Raw genomic sequence first — 22,192 nt, 5'->3', positions numbered from 1 at the left:
TGGTTGGCCTTAAATACCTGCCCTAATCATCACTACTCTATATTTAGCAGGTTTAAGGCTTAACGTCATCCAGCAGTACAGCATGCAGCCGGAGTACATCCGGCAGCTTGCCAAACTGAAGGCTCAGATCCTTGCACACCCCATGTACGAGCAGCTGCTGGCCGCACACGTGGCATGCTTGCGAGTAGCTACCCCCGTAGATCACCTGCAGAGCATTGACGCACAGCTTAGCACCACCGCGCACCACGTGGCAGCCCGATACAGCTCCATTCTCGGCGCTGATCAGCTGCAGTCGCCCGAGGAGAAAGAAGAGCTGGATCGCTTCATGGTAAGCTCTTAAAACCCTTCGATCTTAATGCTGTATTTGATAAAATTAAGGTCATTTTATGTGCGACTCTGCCCCTTTGCTCTTCTAGGGCATCACTTGCATTTCTAGCTGTTTTACGTGCATGGATTCAAGGTCAGTTCGCCATGGCCAGCAATGTTTTGCCACAGCTAGCAGGGCACTACAACTAAGGATCGCTAATATAAACATGGCACGGAACATCTACAGGAGATTGATGAGATCCAAGCGCGGGGCGTGGCATGGCAGGCTACCACGAAAATCTCTTATAACCCAAACAAAATATCAAATTAAGATATGCCAAGAGCAAGAATGCTTTTATGTGTAGTAAGCCATGGGAGAAGTGGACTGAACAACACGGGTGGATAACAAAGGAGACGGACTCCTTTTGAGGATAATTACAAACAAAAGGAACAGTAGCATGTGCATATGTGCCGGCAATTCATGCACAAAGAGTGTGATGGAAGGTAGAGGATGAACGTCTAGAGTAGGAGATGGTTGTAAAAGCACTTGGTACCCCGCGGGCCCCAGCATGAGCGGTCACCTAGCCGGTGACCGCCTCGGTCTAGACAGTGGTGTAAAAGAGTTATGGACACACGTTCGTATGTCCGTGCATTTATTGGAATTCGAACCCAGGTCCTTGCCAAGGGAAGCGAAGCTCCTATCCACTACACCGCGCACACACTCGTGATATACACACGTCCATAACATGTTATGGACATATGTCTACAAATGGGCCCGTCATCGGCCATTGACCGGATGACCGGCCCGCGGGGTGCCACGTATGCAGGCACCTCGATATTTAACAAAGCCAAAGCAGTTGCACTAAAGGTGGCCCAACTTGATTGGGTGCATGTGCATGACTTTGAGGAAGAGGCTTCACATTGGAAATAATATTTGGTGTAGGCGGGTTGAAAAAAGCTATTGTGTGCATACAACGATCACTACCACACGTGGCATGCAATCCACATGGCTATGTCATATGTAGCTCTCCACACCCATCCATATCTCCATCTAGAGCTCCCCCGAGCTCGAGGGCTAGACTTAATTGCTAACTAGCACTACACCAAAACCATTGTGTCCCATCCCACTGATGCCCAAGATCCTGTTTTGACCTAAAGCTTTGAATTCCGTCCTTCAAACTAGGCCTCCCCATGAAATATTGAGGTTTCCTAGCAAGGAAATTGAAATTTTACTTCTTAAGAAGGCATCCAGGAGCCTTAGCTTGCAGGTTTCTCTCTCTAAATAACTTTCAAATAAGGAATAGTTCTATTTCTTCATTCAGCTTCTCAATTCATGAATTTAATTGAATTTTATAACATGAACCTACCTCTATTGACCATTCAAGTCCAAGTAAGAACTTATAAGACATTTGATTAGAGCTCAACTCTATCTGAAGGTTCTTGATGAGCTAAACAACTAATTTGATTGCCCTTACAAGAGATCTTCAATAGATTTCCGCCTTGATTTCAATCAACACATTAGGCCATGGAGTATAGAAACATCACTTGTGCAGCTTTTGGTGTTGGAGTAAGAAAAATTAGCTAATGGAAGATAATCTTCTGAACCATATCATTACCCAAAAATATAAACTCAAATGTCTAATTTTACCATTCTTGAACCTGTGGACTCCAAGTGAAACACCAATCTCATGTTTAGTTGAGTGTTGACATCCATGACACTTTCATGCAAATTACTCAATGTGAACTTTGAAGCCATACTAAGAGAATGTAATGTCTTACTGTTTATCGGGTTCAGAAGGTGCTGACACCCACATGAGACGATGTCATTACCTTATTAAGGGACTAAGGTCATGTAGAAGGGAAAGAGAAGGGTGTGAGTGTGAATGGACTAAAGGTCCACTTGCTCACCTATTTAAAGATGGAGCTATGAGGCATTTTGTATTGAGCAAGGCCTAGTTGTATGCATAAACAACTTAATAAGCAAGAGTTTGTTCTTGTATTTTGTGAGCACTTTTCCTCCACACACTTGATCTAGCATGAGCACCACGTTTTCTCAACATGGTATCTAGAGCTTGGTTGATTAGAACCACTTGTGGTGTAGAATAGGTCAAAAATCTTCACTTTTCCTTATTACTTCTTGTGTGGAGCTCAACCCTCTACTGGTGGAGGCTTTCTACCAGCTTGTAGAGGCAAGATCTTGAGGAGATTTCAACTAATGAAGTGTAGTAGACTCGTGGGCGCATCAATGCGTACAGTCAATTGCTGCATTCATCGCTTCCACGCGGCGGCATTCCTCCTGCAGTAACTCGACGTCAGTTTTATGTGCAGCACTGGCCGTACAGCCATACGCCAGCTGTAGGCCTTCATTAAGCAAGGAGATTTAGGGCTTTGGTAGTCCACTCAATGAGGACTCCACAGCTCAAATCTTAGCTCATTTGATGCACTAAATCTCCTGCTACAGTAAAAAAACCAGTCGCCTCTCTCTTTCTCCTTCAAGCTTTCCATTAAAGCTTCAACATGGTGTTTTTTCTTGCTCAAATCATCTCCTCCCTTGCTCTAATCACTCAAGTGGTGTTGTGACTGAGTGTAACTGATCTTTATCTTGATTTTGAAGAGTGGCCAACCACATGAGGTTCATTCTCAACAAGCTTCATCATCAACATCAACTTTCAAGCTTTCAAAGCTTTCAAAATGTGCTTTTGAGCACTAATAGTATTGTTTAACACTAATTAATCTGTTAATCCAGCAAAGAGAAAGTATTCTTAAACACTAATAGTGTTATTAAATACTAAATGGTGAATTAATCACCAAAATAAGTATCATTTGACACTAAAAATATGCTTTTTAGTACTAATTATATTTTATACACACTAATGGTGATCTTAATCACCAAACCAAAGTGTTCATTAACACTAATGAAGCTAATTCTCATCAAAATTAGTACTAATTATATTTTATACACACTAATGGTGATCTTAATCACCAACCAAAGTGTTCATTAACACTAATGAAGCCAATCCTCATCAAAATTAGTAATTAAGCACAAACCCTAAGTACTAAACCATAAAAATTACTATTTTAATCTCCTATTTATGCAACATTCTCAACTTGATTAGGGTTGTTGCACTCTCATAAGCCTCTCTCTTTCTAATTAAACCTAAATATCATAAATTTTTGGTTTTTTCTTCTTCATAATCAGCCCATTACTCTCTCATAATCTCTTTCAATACCCAATGTCAAAGGACACTCAAATCAAGAAGTTCTCGGGAGAGGGCTTCCACACTTGGCAAGTCCTTGTCAAGTACAAGATGATGTCCAAAGGATTTTGGCCATTCATCTCCGGCACCAAGGTTATTGATCAAGCAAAGGCTGAAGATGTTGAAGGTGATGAGAGGGCACAAGCCATCATCATGCTTCATCTTGATGAGGCACTCATCCACCATGTGGACCAGCTTCCGACTCCAAAGGAGAAATGGGATGAGCTTGATAAGCTCTATGGAGCTCGTGTGGTAAGAATTCCAAGATCTCACTCAAAATCGAATTTTTTAGCTTGGAACTCAAAGAGGGAGAAGGCATTGGAGCCTTCATCTCTCACTTGAAGGGCCTTATGGCTCAACTTGCATCAGTGAATGCGAGAATGGATGAAGATGATGCAGTGGCTGTTTTGCTCAAAGCAGTCAAGAAGGTGTACCCCACCTTGGTCACCACCCTGAAGAACATACCTAATCCCACCCTCGAAGAAGTCATTCAATCATGTCTTGATGAAGAAAAGAGGCCAAAGGGAGCAGCTGAATCTTCAAATGCAACCACTTCATCGACTATCGAATAAGCTTTGTCACATCAAGTGGTCAAAGTAAGATGTGTCCATTATAAAAAGGTGGGTCATTTGGTAAATAATTGTTGGATCAAATATCCCAACAAAATAAAATGTAACAAATGTAAACAAACGGGACATATCACTTCTAAATGTCCTAACAAAGAGTCAGAGGCCAACTTTGTATCAGCCTCTACCTCTATTGAGAAATCGTTTTAATTCTCAATGTAATCACACCTATATTCCAAACCTTGTATGCCTAATGTTATAAAGGCATCCTATGTCCAATACCACCTATTCCATCCTTTCATAGTTGGTATTGAGGGGGGGGGGTATTAAGGGACTAAGGTTATGTAGAAGGGGAAGAGAAGGGTGTGAGTGTGAATGGACTAAAGGTCCATTTGCTCATCTATTTAAAGGTGGAGCTATGAGGCATTTTGAATTGAGCAAGGCCTAGCTATATTCATAAACAACTTAATAAGCAAGATATTGTTCTTGTACTTTATGAGTCTCTCCTCTCCACACACTTGATCTAGCATGAGCACCACGTTTTCTCAACATACCTTGGGAATGGTGGCTGGCGGTGGGTCAAGGGATGTTTACATTCTAAACCATAAGGAACTAGCCCTCACTCATCATGGAGACTACAGGACCCCATTGTCCTATGGAACTCTTTCCCAATCCTCTAACGAAGGAGGCTAGGGACCCTTCGCTAGCCTCCCCAAGAAATTTTACAAGAATCAAACCCGTTTCTTCGACATGAGACGATGATGTCCTAACAACTAGATAAAAGGGACTTGGCTTTATCATTCCATAACTGAAACTTTGAAAAGCCTCCTCGATGAGTGCTTGACAACACCTAGCCAAATTCTTATGGCAAGAGGTTGAAGCCCTACGGTCTATAGTACCTCCTCTCAACCAGGTCAACTCTATTTTCTACTAGAGGAGGCATAGCCTTTACAACTCTATATATGAAATTTATGGTTTCAAAATGCCTAGATGACTCAGAAGGTCATATCTTCAGAGAAGTTTTGGGTTACAATGCTTGTTTGATCTGTGGAGACAGAGTTATGCCATAGGAAGCTGCCTTGGCATAGAGAAAGACTTCTCCCGTGTGGAAAAGGACGGAGTGAAATGTTACCCACCTAGTTAGGCAATAATCGATGTCACAGGTTTCAAACCCATGGCCCTTTGTACCCAAAGTAGATGTGCTACCAGACTGTGTTACACTGTGTGGGCCATCCCTAGTAATGGTTGAGGGCCATCACAATGATCAATTAGCTTGGCGCATAACTCAATCTCGGGAAGGGAAAAGGGCCATTTGCCTAACTAGAAAGAAAGCCGTACATCCTTGCAAGTCACACAGTCGTCTTTTGATCGAGATTAGACTGTACATTTTTCTCGTCTTCAATTTGGGCACTCAAGGTTCAAGAAATCTCAAAGAAAGCTTTGGGTCTTTGAATAGTTAATGTCTCACATGTCATGAGACAGCTCGTAAGCTCATGCTCTCAAATGCTAACCCTGTTAAAGGATCATAAAGTTCAACATACTCCACATTTATGGTGAATGGAAATTCTTTCAAGCCCAAACCTAAAGCACTAGATACCTAGATTCATCACATCAAGACATATAGAAAGTAATATCTTCCTAATGTTTGACCATTATGTAGATTTCCTAATGTTTGACTATTATGTAGATATACTTTCCTCCTTTGGAATTATAAATTATTGGCCCTATTCAATCCCTGGTTTTGGTCTTTTAGATCAATTCAATACTTGGGCTACTGACTCTAGACTCCTTGGTTCCCTTGTTGAAGATTTGGGAGTTGTTTGTTCTTTTACTAGTGACTTCATAGACACTCTTTGATGAAGGTGGTTGTTTGGGTGGTGCAAGGGATATTTAACACTCTTTGATGTGAAGGTCGTTTTTGGGAGGTGCAAGGGATAAAAAACTATTTCCCTTGTTCTTAACACAATTTGGTCTAGTGTTATTTAATTTGTTTGGCTCTTATGCACTAGCACACTTCCACCTTCATGTGTTGGTTAATCTCTTGTTATTATTACTGGTGTGTAAAGCCTCTCAAGCTTGATACTACTTGGGATGCTAAGTAAACTTTATGGAATTGATGACTCCATCATTAATGGAGACATATTAGTACCCTTTCTCCTTTATCTCATTGTTGGCGAGTGCTTGTAGTAATAAGGGATAATTAAGTACACACGCAAGTTACTATTGAGCCCCATCTAGGTTTGAGGATATTTCTACCATCCTTGTTTTATGATTAGTTATACTTGTATTATGATTGGTTATCCTTATATTATAATTGGAGGCTAGGTTATGTAGTTTAGTTGGACTTCGTTAGATTTTTATGGTTGGGTTCTTCCTCTTGTTACTTTCTCCATTGTTTTTAATACTTTCCTTGCTAATCCATAAAATCCATATTCTTTCCAAAAAAAAACATATGGCCCAACCTAGTCTTATCTTTCTTCTACATATAAAATAATATTATAAATGATTAAGGGATGACCATTTCAATATCCAATCTAGTCTTATATTTCCTCTATATATAAAATAATATTATAAATCATTTAGGCTGACCATTTCAATATCCATAGCATACTAGGCAAAACCACTCTCATAATTGTGGCATCTCTTATTTATCCTAGCTAGTAGTAAGAGAAATTCTTAATCTTCATTTCACTTTATAGAACCAATCCAAGATATAGTAAATATCAATCTAGCATGTGGTGTATCACAAGCCTTCAATAAACAATAAACAGCCATCACTCATTACAATCTTAATAAGAACAATATGCAATTAGAAATTAGAAAACCCTCCCCCCCCAAAAAAAGGGATGGGCACAATAACCTTCTTGCTCACATGATGATAAAATCATCATGGGAGTAAACAAGAACCTTTGTCTAAAACCTCTCCCCATAAGTTTACCTTCACCAACAAATCATTTACCCCAAGATTAGCTACATGCATTATTTCTTTATTAAGGATGCATGGGGGATCCACAAAGCTAAGAGTTACCACACTCAAAGAATTATATGTCATCAACCACCCAAGGATCAAGCTGCAAGATTAACCTCTGGGAAGGCAAAGAATATTTTTATACATAACAATAAAAAATCAAGAGGAGAGAGAACACTATATCAATTGTCAAACAATAAAGCCTAAAAGAAATGCCAAAAAATGGAGTATTATCAACAACTATACCAAACAAGTATCCCAAAAAAGCAAGCAACATGTGTATCCATTCTTGTTGTAATGGTTGTATCCTTCTTTTGGAATCTCCCTCACCACTTGCTTTACTAATATTTCATTGCTAGTTTTAACATCCCTTGATAATTTTTCTTCTATAACCATCTGGAATCAATGATTGATGATTGCTCCAAAATCATTGTCTATATACTCACACACATCTGAAACATACATAAAAAATAAAATAAAGAGGCCCAAATATAAATTTATGAAAGAATGACAAAAAGAAAAGAGAAGGAAAAAATATATTCTCAATGGAAAGGAGTAAGGCCAAATACATTCAATGTATTGTACTATGAGATTATATTACTATGAGTCCTACTCATAGGTAGATTAATATGAAGTTAATGTGTGAAACTAACTTTTAGAGCTCCACTAACCTCTTGTGAAAGTGATTTCTTTCCTTCATTAAGAAAACCCTAATTTTTAGACCTCCCCACCACTAACCTCTTATCAAAGTAACTTCTTTCCTTCTCACTAGTAACACCCCTAGTTTATCGCTTCCATAGGGATAATGGACCAACTAAGAAATATCTGCTATTATTATAATCTTCCAAGTCTACTATAATAACTTTACTTCTAGTGGACCGCACTTCCTCCAAATCGTGAAGACATGATCAAGAATAAGTAGTAGGTTATCTTTTACATGGAGTACTCCAACAACTCAAGCCTATAATTTTCAATCATGTGTGAATGTACATGTACATTCACAAAATGCCCAATGTAAACATATCAAAGATGACCCTCTTATGCCATCAATCAAAATATCTTTACTAAGTTCTAACATCCTTTGAAAAAATATATATCTTGGGCATCATGATTTTTTACAGTGATGGTGAGGAGCTACCTCAATGTGATAATGAGGGTGAGGAGCTACCTTAATGTGATAATGAGGGTGATTTTTTATGATGATGGTGAGGAGCTACCTCAATGTGATAATGAGGATGATAGGACCATTTTAGGAACAAGATTCCAAGACCACAAGAGAGGCTCTTGAGCACAACAGCTTGAGTTAGTGGTTTTGCAAGTTTCCCCATAACCTCATGAGAACAATTTGCACTTATAAGGATCATATGTCGCTAAATACATAGAACTAGAGAAATGGGGACCCTCAAGTCTCTCACTCCTAAGTGGCCTTGTGAAAAAGAACTTATGAAGTATATAAATTAACTTTTCTCATGTTGTAATAATGTTCCCATTTTTTTGCAATAGATTGAGTGTTACTATCTCTTTCTTGCAAAAGTATGCTAGCGTATGTAGGCATGTCCATGCTTGGAGTTTTGGAGGCAAAACTATCCATAATTACATCACATGTCTCTTTTCTTGCTTGAGTCTCATGTTCTTGTAAGTCTAGGAGGTGAGATGGAATGAGGCCAACCACACAAGGCCTTGCTTCACCAATTCCTAACACCCATACCACAATGATAGCGATGGTGTGATAACACATGCAAGAGGACCACTTGAGGAGTGATGAGCTCTTGCAAAGATGAGGAACATTATACTCACAAGCTTGGTACTTTGGTAGTTTTACCATGGCCCTTGCTCACACAAGTTCAAACATCTCTCCCACAATCAACATCTGAGATTGTATGGACCCTTAAACGGGCCTTGTAACTCGAGAATAGTGTATCCTCAGTTTGTTGTCCAACACTCACTAATGTAGTCACTTAGCCCATATCAGCATGAATCCTACTTGGTAAAGGCGAGTCTGCATAAGCTATCTCCTAACCATATAGCCCCACACCACCATCCAATGTCTAAACTGGGAACAATCGGGTGCCCATGTGCTCATCACCATAACAGCTACTGTGTCCTTTTGGGGGGTGATTTGAAGAGAAAGATTGTAAGTGTGTGTGCGCATGCACACATTCTTGAGTGTGTGTGCTAAAAATTAAAATTAAAGTAAAGTAAAGTAAAATAAAATAACACCTAACCAAGGGGGTACATCAAAGTTATATGTGTGTGTGTGTGTGTGTGTGTGTGTTCTAGAGGTAGAGAGAGAGAGATATTGAGAGAGAGAGAGAGAGAGAGATAAAATTTTGTTATAAAGAGAAATCTCTTACCACTCACTTACCTTTCAAACTAGAATTGAATGATCATGTGAAAATAGATCAAACCATGGCAAAGAATATGAAAGCACATATTAAAAGCATGAAGAAAATCTAAGCATTGGTGCAAATCCCCCCCTTGACATGAGTGGCTCTTCACACATGCGGTAATTTCTTATATTTCTTTCCAAATTATCCCAAGAAACCATAATTAGCTTTTTTATAAAAATTAGGCTTGTCCTTTACAAAAATATCCATAACTCATGCAACTAATCTTGTCACCATAAATAATTGCACTCACATTATGCACAAAATATAATAACGTAATAAAATGGGTGGCGAACTTAATGACAAAATCTTGTAACATGACTAAATAAATAAAGTAACTATACATGATACTGCAAATGATAATTATGTACTATGATGCCCTAGTCGACTCTGCTAGTCGGCTCCATCATAGTACTCATCACCTATTACTCAACAATTGAAATTACGTTAGTTACATACAATCAGTTGAACTCCTCACAGTCAATCTGAGCATGACACTGTAGTCAGCTCTGTTGTAGTGCTCATCACCTATTGCTCTACAATCAATCCCAACATGATAAATAGGCATAAGCATAACCACTAATAACACTAGCTCAATAGGCAACATGGAATCACCCATAATACCAATAAAAGTATGTCTTAGTATATAACATGGAATAACCCACAATACCAATAAAACTAGCTCGGTATGTAACATTGATCACCCGCAATACCAATAAACCTAGCTCAATATGTAACATGGAATCACCCATAATATCAATAAAACTAGCTCATTATGTAACATGACAATATAAAATAGGCACAAGCATAACCACCAATAACACTAGTTAGCTCAATATATGTAACATGGAATCACCTATAATACCAATAAAACTATCATGGCCCCAAATATGCATACACCAATAACACTATCCTGTTTTAGTATTTAATATAGAATCACCCAGATACTAACTACCAGTATGATGATATTTCACGCATGCCCAATCTACCATAGAAGGATCTAGCTAACATCCATCTTGATTGGATGAGTCTTCCCTATTTTCAAATGTATCTTCAAGGACTAGTGACTTTTGACTATCTCTATTGGGCATCGGAATTTTGTTGTGATAGTTTCGTACACAGAAACTTTGCTACTGAGACGATGCCTGACAGTATTTCAGAGCCTTAGCTTCTAACCATTTCATGCAGTAATCTGTAAAGCCACCAGTATGTATATGTTCCCTATTCTCTAAGATGCTGGCTTGAATGGACCTACAAAGTCCAGACCCTATTTCTGGAATGGCTCAAGTGGCAGTATTGGGGTGTGAGGCATTTTGTCTACATTACTTGACTACCCTGGACTCTGGCACATGTCACACTCCTTTACAAACTTGTGTACATCTTTCAATAATGTCGTCAGCCACCATAATCCTCCTTGAAACACTTTTTGTCTGGTGACCCCTCTAGAAAAGTACCCTTCACTTGTCCCTTGATGTGCTTCTGCTAGCAAAGCCTGTTGTGCATGCTCGGGGATGCATCTTCTTAGGATCTAGTCAATGCCCATCTTGTAAGGTTGACCTACCACCATCATAAACAACTTGCTTCATAGAGTCAGCTTTTTCCTCTAAACTCTGGACATATACTCCAGAAAGGACAAGTCAGAGAGGAATTGCATCTCATCATACTAGTTGGGTCTCTCTCTGTGTGATAAAGAGCTAAGCATCTGGGAAGTCATCCTCCACCCCATCTGGATTTTCTCTTGACTCAATTCTAGACTACATGTTTGTTTCCTAGGGTGTTCTTGATAGTGAACTCGAAATCTTATAACAGTAGCATCCATCTGGTTAATTTTCTTGCCAGGTCTGGTTTGTTTACTAAGTACAAGAGTGCTTTGTGGTCCACATGAAATTCAAACACATTAACGCCTGAACTTCTTAATTGAATAGATCATCCCCAATAATTCCTTTTATGTGATGGAGTAGTTCCTTTCTAGCTTTAACAGCCTTATGCTTGCATAGTAGACCGGTCAAAACTCTTGTGACTCCTACATCAAAGCACTTCCAATGGAAAAATTAGAAGCATCCATGAATACATGGAACACCAGATCAAAACTTGGTTGTTGAAGAATCGGTGCCAACGATGACAATATCTGCTTCAGATCCCTGAATGTCTCTTGGCACATGATCTTGACCAGACATATTCTATATCTTTCATGGTCAAACTGTACAGGGGTATTGCCACGTTCACTCCCACAAGAACCTCATGAATCTGCTATGCCATTTGATCAACCCCAAGAACCTAGCAAGTTCCTTGGCATTCTTAGGGCGGCTATAGTTTTATAATATTCTCGATCTTAGCTAAATCTACTCTTCCAGTACTTCTATAGACACTATGTGACCCAATAGAGATCTCCTCGGGTGCCAAAAAAGGTATACTTGGCTAGATTGAGGCTCAATGTTCTACACTTCTCTAGCACATCATAAGGTGATTTATGTGGTCTTCTTTTTTTCCAAACACAATGAAATCATCCACAAAGACCCTCATGAAGGTGGTTAAATGTTTATAGAATATTTCTTGAACCATCCTCTAGAATGTGGGGCTGGAGCATTCTTTAACCCAGAAGTCTTCACATTGGAGGCAAAAGCCTCCCGTTCTGTTACAAAGGATGTTTTCTCCTTATTCTCCGGAGCCATCTGCACTTGGTTGTACCCACTACACCCATCTAGAAATGAGTATGTCTCATGTCCTGCTTATTGCATCTAGTAGAGAATCTATGAATGGTGATATGGTGGCGGCATTCAGTTTATAGCAATCTATACAGACTCTGAGCTTCTTGTTCTTTTTTGGGACAATGACTACTATGGGTGATAGCCATTCAGCTATGTCAACTGGATGGATAAACCCCACTCTTAATAGCTTATCTATATCCTTTTTGACCTACTTGGCATAGTTGGGATTCATTATATACCTACTCTACCTGATAAGAATTACATCCTCTTTTAGATTGATCTTGTGCTAGCTAGGATCAATTTCTTTCATGTCAAATTAGTTCCATGCAAACACATCCTTGTAGGATTTCAACACCTCCAGGAGTGTTCCTCTAAATTATTGATTCAATTTTTCGCTCACTCTAACTGTTATGGGTTCTTGATCATCTCCTAGGTTTACTTCCTCAAGCTCATCTTCTTGGACCCTAATATTCTGTCTCCTTAGTGGGTTTCCTTCCTACTTGAGAGAAACCATGGCATTCTCCTACTCAGCATGCATTTCTTCTATCCTATCTTGAGTGTCTTCCTCATCTTCCGTTGTACTTTCTTCATTCATGAGCACTTTGAGATGAGCGAGCAGGACTTCTGGATCATATCTCTATATAATCCACTCAATGTCCACCTCAAAGAGTGACAATAGATCTAGATTTTCTTTCAAGATATACTCTTCCTCATCATCTTCTACCCCTTCTAAGTAATTTAGGCCTTCTACATGCAACGGTCGACTGGCCAAATTTAACCTGTCTTTCCCTATGTGACTGAGATGCATACCTTCTTTTTTCCCCTCCGGATTGTAATCATATCCATATCCCAGTTGTGCTTGATTCTTCTACTTCTGAGCCATAGTTTTCCCAACAGCATGGGATATTCACCCCTTATCTCAGTCATCTTTAGGACTATGAACACACAACAGTGAGCATGCATCCCGCCAGCTCGATTTGTTCTCCCCTGATGATTTCAACTGGTTGGACTCGTCTCTGATCAGTCATCCGGATCTTGAATGGAGCAGGCCGCATATCTACGATTCCTCGCTTTTTGGCCAGGCTATCTGATATTATATTTACTCCTGATCCTCCATCCAAAATTACCCTTGATATTGTTTCCCCTCTGATCTTTATGGTGGTCACCTTCGGAACAGATGTGTCAGTCTTGGATTGTTTCCACATTCCTGCACTCTACGGCCAGATTTTACGTTTCCTGTGTGGGTATCTGTGCCAATCTTTCACTTGGCACTATGGCCTTAGAGCATCTTTTGCCTGTAATTGGGAATAAAATTCAGCATTTGGTCCAATGTGATGGTCAACTTCATCTTGCTGAGATCCTCCCATAGGTCATATTCCTTCATGGGGTTTCTGCTCCTCTCCTTCTCAGTGCACATGCGCTGGCCTCTGTACATTCTTCTTGCTTTGCTTCTCTTTCTTTTTCTTAACCTTCCCTTGTCAATTTTCCTATCCGGACTTGCTTCATATTTCTTTTTGTTTCCTTTCATGGGACACTTCCACTACTCTGGGCTGTAATGGACTCTAGTTAGCACTTCGGCATCCTTTCTTCATCGTCTTCTCACAACATAGTGGCTTCTTGCCTATTGCAATTTCTTCCCTCTTCTTAACAAGACTTGTCTTGTTCGGATTTGTGAGAGCATGCTCACTTTTAGGAGTGGGCTTTCCTACATTGTTCGCACTATTCCTTGTGCACTTTGAACCAACTAGGTGATTTGCTCTCAAACCCTTCTGCCATGCCTACTGTTCTGGCTCCTACCTATGTTTTGACTCAAAATTCTTGCCTATCACTGTCTTGACAAGTCCTTGCAATCTTGTGGCAGCCATCCTAGTGGTTGATTTTCTTGTTGTTTTTCCTACCCATTTATTCACTTTTACCATATTCACTGCTATACATTAGGGGAAGGTTGAGGTCTATAGGGGCCCTTTAAGCTGCCATATTATGATTTTAATGACTTTTTGTTAAAATGTTAAGTTTCTTTGACTTTAGATACCTTCTTGTTCTTCAAACAGCTAGAAGTTTGAATTTCAAAGTTTCTCGTCAAAATTGAATTTGAAATCGAGCGAGCAAAACTATATCATGTGACATATCTATGGAAAGAGCTCAACGACTAGATTCTGGATCTGTAATCTCCGACAAATTTTGAGCTCATATGTAGAAGTTATGGACGTCCAAAATTTCAAAAACTTCTCCCCTCCCCCACTTTTTGGAAATGAAAAGTACAAAAAGGCATCTTCTAGAGAATCTTTTGACCACCTTTAATCACCCAACATTTTTGTATACATGGAATCACATGATTGGCTCTTTTCCTTAATAACCTTTTAATCACATGGCATCTTAAAGGGCCCCTATAGACCTCAACCTTCCCCTAATGATTAGTTCTTGCTAGGTTTGCCTGTCTTTGTGGTCTTGCCTCTTGCAGTTCCTACTAATAATGTTATAATATGCAATAGTCATTTTGTCTTTTCCCTAGGGCACTACAATATAAGCATATCAGCCCGACTCTCCTTTGTCTAAATCTTCCACCTCCTCTTCCATATATGGTCTGTTGTTTTAAGTCCCAGTGTGGCGACTTGGTTAACTGCTCTTTGGGACCTATTGCTGGTGTGGCGGTTGACGTTGTTTACTTTCCACCACTTGCGGATGGCTTGTTTCGAGTGTTGTAAAAACACATGTCAGTTGTGTGGTTTCTCTTTCCACAAATAGAACATGTTTGCTGCATGCTTTTCATCTGGCACTCTTCCTTTGTATGACCTTGGTTATTACACTTCGTGCACTAGATGTCTGGTCTTAATCCAAACCCTATGTGTCCTCCAGCAAGCTTGGCCAAGGCAGCCTTCAATTTTGGCCCTTTGCTCTCGGACCCTTTGCTAACCTGCCCACTATTCTGGCTTCTGCCTCTGTTTCAACTCAGAATTCTTGCTTGTCACTGTCTTGATAGGTCCTTGTGAGTCATCCTACTGGTGGCTTTTCTTGTTGTTTTCCTACCCATTGGTCCACTTTTATCATATTCACTATTGTATCAATTCCTATCAGGTTTGCCTCTCTTTGTGGCCTTGCCTCTTGTAGTTCCTATTGATGGTGTTGGTGAAGTGCTAAGACACCTAAGGAGGATCCTAGAGGGTTCTGACCAGGGGATGCACAGGCTTGCGGTTGCTAGGACACCCATGCGTACGTCGAGGAAGATTTCAGATGGACTAAAGAAAATATTTGTGGGAACCAAATTTTGATACTGGATCTCGCTGTTGGTTGGCCAACTGGTCTTCAACGGAGAGTCCAGAGGATATTATTGTAATATAATGGACTCGAAATTTTAGAAAATGATGATCAAAAATATTATGATTTTTATTGAAGGATTGTCTTAAAGCCAGTCGAATCTGTTATAAATGGTAATTTCATATTGGGTATGTACATGGTATGCCTACCTTAATTTTTGCATGAATCGCGGCTAGGGGGCCTGGGAACTCTTTTCCTTGGTACCCGGGCAAAAACACAACCAAATCTTTATAAAGAAATCCCACCAATACAATGGTCAGGTGGTTGGCTAACCCATGGGCCGGAGGATTCCTGAGAAACAACTAGATACGATTAGTTACATTAATTAGTTTAAATCCTGAGAAGACCTTGTTCTGTGGGAGGGGATCAGCGGCGGCTGTGCCTCATAAATGAGGAAAAAAACAGTGAATCCATGGACCAAGTGCAAGTCTCTTCTTGATTTGACTATGTGACTTTAGGTTCGGTCAGATCAGTTTAACTAGTTAAGACTTTGACTCGTTAGAGTAACTAGTTTAACTAGTTAAAACTTTGACTCGTTAGAGTAATTCCCCCGTTAGAAGATTTTTCCCATGGCGGAATCGCCCGTGCCTTTCGAGCGAGAGGAGTCTTCCAGGCCCGTCGGTCTCGGAGGGACCGCCCTCTCGTCCCAGACATCCGTGTGGGCGAGGCCCCGAGTGTGGATCCCCACCCCGCGCAGGAGGCCGACGCCGCTTCCGCCGTCGGCATGGGGACCGTGGAGGGGGGTAGAGACCCCACAGTTTGGAAGCGGATTGAATAGAGAACAAAGCCTACAAAAAAGCCAAAACCCAAAGCATGATATTACTTTACAAATAAAACATAAATAGAAAAAAAAAGTAGTCTTACTTCTTTGTTGGTCGTAGATTTGTGAAAAGATAAAAGTAAAGATACCCTATTTGTAAGATCTAACCTGCAAAAAAAACAAAAAAGCACACAAGAATCGCTAAAATAGAAAAAAAAAAAAGATAATAGCTTATTTTTCTAAATTACAAAAGCAAGTCCATTACCTCTCTTATCATGGCTCTGTGGAGAATAAAAAGAGGGAGGGAGATGCTTAAAGGCAACCCTACACAAAAAGCATAGAAGAAGTATTAAAAAAATAAGAAACTAAAAACATAAAAAAATACACAAAAACCAACCCTTGCTTATTATAGATTTGGAGTGGAGAGGATAGCAAGAGGTGAGGGGCCAAGGTACTTCAAATGAGATCAAGAAACCAATAGAAAATACACATACACTCAAATAAACCCAATATAACTTAAATTAATATAAATTGGCCTAATTAATCAAAATTAATAAAAAATATAATGAAATGATAAAAAATGATATTTCCATACTTAGCGTGATCCAAATTTTTTTTCCATAGATGCACCATTATAAGTACACTAGTCTCTATAGATTTTAGATAATTTACATCAAAAATATAATTTTAATAATTAGATTATTAATATTTGCAGGCCTTCTGATAGCCTGGAAGAATTTTGGAAAAGAGATAATTAAAAATCCAAACATTGGATTTGCAATTTTGACTAACCACCACATTCTATTAATGTCTCACTATCTACCACTCTTTTGATCTACAAGATTGAGCATTTTAAGTGGTAGTTATTGTGGGTACAAAAAGTGGCACATATATAACACTTTAAAGACCTTGAAATATTTAAAGAAAATAGACAAATAGCTTAAAATTTTCTCAAAAAATCAAGTTAAACTCTATATTATGTGAAGATCTAAGGTCCAAAGTGGGAATCTCATATGAGTTTATATGTAAAATATATTAGCATTTTATGGAATCAGTCCAAATTTGGGACAGGCTATATACACTGACTTTGTATACCTAAGGAAATGAGGACTTTTGATTATCCAATGTTTAATCAGATTATGCAATTATATTCCCAACTTTACATATGATGTTCCAACAACAGAACTTGAAAGGAAATTACTTCGTTAGCTAGGAGAGATTAGCCAATAAAGGTAAACAAATTCTTGTTTTTTTACTGTTTACAGGGTGCCTGAGTGGACAAAACTGGGTACCCTGATCTTGCAACCACCCAATACACAGGATGGACAAGACAAGACGATGTCTAAGAAAGCACATATTTGAACTCTTGGTTCAACACCACTGTTTAATCGAGCAAAAACGTCAAAGTTACAAGCTTACCTAGCATTGCTCAATCTACAATTGCTCTATGGTTGGTGGTCAGATGCAAGTCTCTCAAAATTATTAAAGTAATCTCTATATCGTCTTTCCAATTCCTCTTTCTCTTTATTAATCTCATCCTCTTCAAAAATAAACTAGCTAACATCACAACGTCGATCATAATTGAAATAATTCTCTTTTAAAGTTGTTTTTTGTATATATAATGTAGTATAAAAAATATAGAGCACTATGGACACATGGACATCATTTCCTGTTTTGAGTGTTGTAAAAACATGTGTCAATTGTGTGGTTGCTCTTTCTGTAAATAGCGCATGTCTGCTATGTGCTTTTCATCTGTCACTCTTCCTTTGTATGACCCTAGTTATTACACTTCGTGCACTAGATGTCTGGTCTTAGTCCTAATCCTGGGTGTCATCCGGAAAGCTTGGCTAAGGCATCCTTCAATTCTTCTTGAACATCCACTACTTGCTTCCTTCCTTTTTCCTTCCGTGGATTTCACTCTTTGGCATCCAACTCCTGACTGGAATTTGATCATGAGGTGTCTTCTCAAGAATCCGACTCGGAAGTTTTTTCCTCCTTCTTTCTTTGTCCTTCTTTTTCTTCTTGGGTACTTTGCTTGTATGCTTTAAGATCCCCTCAGCTCTGCTTGCTCCCACCACCACTTGTTCAAAGGTGAGGGTCTCCAAATCATACAAGGCCACCACCGTCTAGAGCTTTTCTCTCAGTCCGCTCACAAACCACTAACTTAGTGTGGCTAGAGCAGGTTTGTTAGGCTGATCCTGACACACCAGCAAAATTATGTTACATAATCCTCTGTTGGCCTCTTCTTCTGAGTCAACCACTGCAGCCTCTCTAGTACTTCTGTGATGGTCTTGTCTCTCCTGAATCTTAAGCTTTCTTCAATTCTTCAAATGTTTGGAAGTGATCTAGACCATATTGCGTGTTCTGATTGGTGGCCTTGCCACCAAGATTTGTCACGCAAAATACTCTGTCTTTTCAGCAATGGAGCCTGGGTGGCCAAGAATATGGTCTCGAAGGTGAAGATGTGAGCATCTAGATCCTCCTCATTCTTGCCCTTGAACTTTGGGTATTTGAGAGACATCCTTCCCACAGCTACCGGTTCTTCTTCTTCTTGATCTTCTTGCCTTAAGTTTTGAAGCTCCTGGTTCTCTCCCTCTTAATTTCTCAGAGGTTCCTGATTCTACAGTTCTTGCTCTGGTGCAGAATCCCTTCCGAAAGTCTTCTTGGACGATGAAGTTGCCCTTCGCTCCCTAGCTTTGGACTGTTTACGACAGTACCACATTACTTTATTTGAGATTTCTTCATTCTCCATGCACTATCCACCATTACACTCCTATGACTCCCTCATTATAACATATGCGACACAAGTACGTGTGCACTTCCTCTCTTGATCTACCCTGACTAGCTTTTTTATTTGGACTTGCTGCGTAGAAGTAGCCTCTATCTTCCTACTCCCCTTTTTATTCAGACTTGTTGTGCAGAACTAACCTTAGAAGTATCCTCTACCTTAGAATTAGTCTCTACCTTCCTACTTCCCTTCCTAGCGTACCATTCCCCAATAGGATCACCAAAAGTGTCGATGTTTGGTCAAGACCCGTCGACACTTACATGGTCTGAAGAGCGGCGAATAATGTAAGTGTGGCCAATGTGATAAGCCAACGTTGGCACGTTGAGCTACCTATCTGCGTAAGCTTGTGGAATTAATCATCACTGCAAGTAGTTTAGTTCCTAGGTCTGTCATGATTCCGAATAGGAGTTCACATCTAGACAGGAATACACTTAACATAGAATAGATGTTAGAATAGACAGAGCTATGCATAGCAGAATAAAGACAGGAATACACTTAACATGGAATAGATGTTAGAATAGACAGAGCTATGCATAGCAGAATAAAGACAAGTTAGAAACCAACCCATGTGACATTCTTTGATATTACCTTGAACTCAGCTAATACAATACAATACAATACATTGGCAAAAGCTCATGTCATGAACTCTTCACTCAACTATCCCTTCAGTTCCTTATCCTCTAATCCACATACGGGAATAATCCCCCTTTGCTGCTTACATCCATTTGGGTACTACCCATTTGCAAGAACCCATTAACAAGGTTGTTACAAAGCAATAAATCTCAAACCATAATAGTTTGTTGCCAACCACAACGGGACAGTTTGGGCGGTAACCTAGGCGGCGACCAAACAGGCTGGTTAGCGGCCAACATAGTGTTGGACCAATAATAGGAGTTAATTTGTTGGACAAACTGACTACTAAAGAGATTTGCTTGCTAAAGGACTGATACTTTGGGCCTCCATATTCTTGAGTCCAATGAATATTGACATTTCTAATAATGCATTTATGCCAAATATCAATGTCTGTAATCACACGTGTACCAACATTGTAACCTTCACTTCAAGCATGCTTACATCCGATGTAAACATTCTACCAACTCTATTTTCCTTTACAACCACGTGACATTGGTTATTAATCTTCAATATAACATCCATGAGGGTTAAACCTCACTTGTTGTTTGCAGACTGTGCTCAATCATTTGCCGAACAAAAACAAGGTTCTTTTTTATGTTCAACACATGTAGCGCATCAACAAAGATACTTAATTTTTCCATCTTGCATAGATAAAGGGACTTTCCTAACATGCACAATAGGATGCACTATATCGTCACTTGTTTCTACATAACTTCGTTTTTCCAAATGCCCTAATTCTTTAAAATCTAGCTAGATACACCACAATCAATATGCCATGGCATCACTTGAATTTGATGCATCTGCGGGGTCGTGGAACTAAGCATAAATAGATGCTCACTTTAATCTTCAGCATCATATATAACTTCTTACTTCTATCTTTAGCTTGTTTTACTTGAAGATGCATAGGGTAACTTTCCACTTTTTGAGTCATTTTTTTTTATAACATTCCCTTGGAACTAAGCTTATATGTTCCATCACAAATAGTTGCTTACTTCTATCTTTAGCAACATATATAGCTTCTCACATCTATCTTTAGATGTGAGAAGCAACATATATAGCTTCTTACATCTATCTTTAGCAACATATATAGCTTCTCACATCTATCTTTAGATTGTTTTACTTGAAGATGCATAGGGCAACTTTCCACTTTTTGTGACATTTTGTTTTTATAGCATTCCCTTGTTTGTCACACAGTAGTAAAACTCTATGCTATTTTAACTCTAATTTATTTGCCATTCACCTTGGCCCCTCTCTGGCTCCCCCTACCTCTAGAGTGGACTCTTCCACATGTTTGTGATTGTGAATCATGTTGTTGTTGTCCATGATTCTTGTTTCCATATCAACCTACACCTTGACCTCTAGGTAAAGAGATACTCTACCTCTACCTATGTCAAAGTTGAAGGCTTCAAAGAATGATTTCCTCCCAACATTCATCTCCTCTCACTAATTAGAAGTGCTATAAGGCCCTAAAATTTTCGAAAACGTTCCCAAGTTTATATAGACATCCAAAACTGATCATAATCTTTTCCAAGCCCATTCAAAGTGACAAAGACCAAGTCAAGGTGCTCCAATATAGACGAAAGCATATCGGCAAGCCTTTAACCTTCAATGAGTAACCTTGTTACATATATTTTTCCTTTACATATTATGTATCTCTTGATATATTAGAATCAAACACACTAATAGAGAGCCAATACATAACCTTGGTGGCCCTCTCATACCATGCCTTAAAGTCATGTACCTATTGTGTGGAGTGGGATTTTCTTCTAAAAGCTTGAGCTCCTTTTCACATAACCTATAATTAACTCCCAATATCCTTTTCTCATGAGGAAGTTTGTCGTCCTGAACTTCCATGCTTGGAATTCATTCTTTTCTAGCTTCTCACTCACACTATAGACATTATTGCATATACAGTAACTTTCACCTACATTAAATATGGTATTCTATAGACCAAACATAGCTTGCAATAACTTATGAACTCAAAGTAATCCTATAATACCGAATAATATGTCAAACAAATACATACACATGTACCAATGATATTGTGTAAACCTGCTATGTAGCCACTTTATGTTAACTAATTTGCATCAACATAAATCTGTCGTGCATTTGTAGATTCCAAAAATCTATGTAGGAATTTTAAATTGACCGTTATGAACTAAACACATTAGAATACATTTGCAAATCCCAAAATCTATTTATGCACTTCAAATTAACCATTTTGCATAATACTCTATGCAAAACATACATAGAAACACTGCACAACTAAAAACTATCACTACCTAATCGACACTTTTGTAGAGTGTCTTTGAAAAACAGGGGCCAAAATGACCTTGGATGGCCAAAGTGACACTGGGCAAAGCCCTTTGGGCCTTTTACACAGTATATATTATGCTTTTGATTCCACTAAAAAAGGCTCCTCAAGATATTGCAATGCCCTCTTTTGCTATGCCTATTACTGTTATCTTGACTATAACTACCTACAGAGATTTGCTTCTGAATCA

The 22,192-nt window shown here is 39.1% G+C and overlaps 1 protein-coding gene across 1 annotated transcript in view; it reads left to right on the top strand.

Annotated features, from left to right (window-relative positions):
* Positions 1–22,192, top strand: part of LOC147620143 (homeobox protein knotted-1-like 7) — a 47,878-nt gene that overhangs the window by 501 nt on the left and 25,185 nt on the right. Inside the window, exon 2 of the mRNA XM_086772592.1 lies at positions 51–328. Within this exon, the coding sequence (XP_086628718.1) occupies positions 51–328 (278 nt within the window). The remainder of the gene's footprint in view (positions 1–50; positions 329–22,192) is intronic.

The sequence above is a fragment of the Cibotium barometz genome, chromosome 32, assembly GCF_041138505.1.
Source record: "Cibotium barometz isolate CiBa-2024 chromosome 32, ASM4113850v1, whole genome shotgun sequence".
Classification (NCBI taxonomy): domain Eukaryota; kingdom Viridiplantae; phylum Streptophyta; class Polypodiopsida; order Cyatheales; family Cibotiaceae; genus Cibotium; species Cibotium barometz.
Note: the sequence above shows the minus strand (reverse complement) of the source record. Positions and strands in the feature narration are given on the sequence as shown.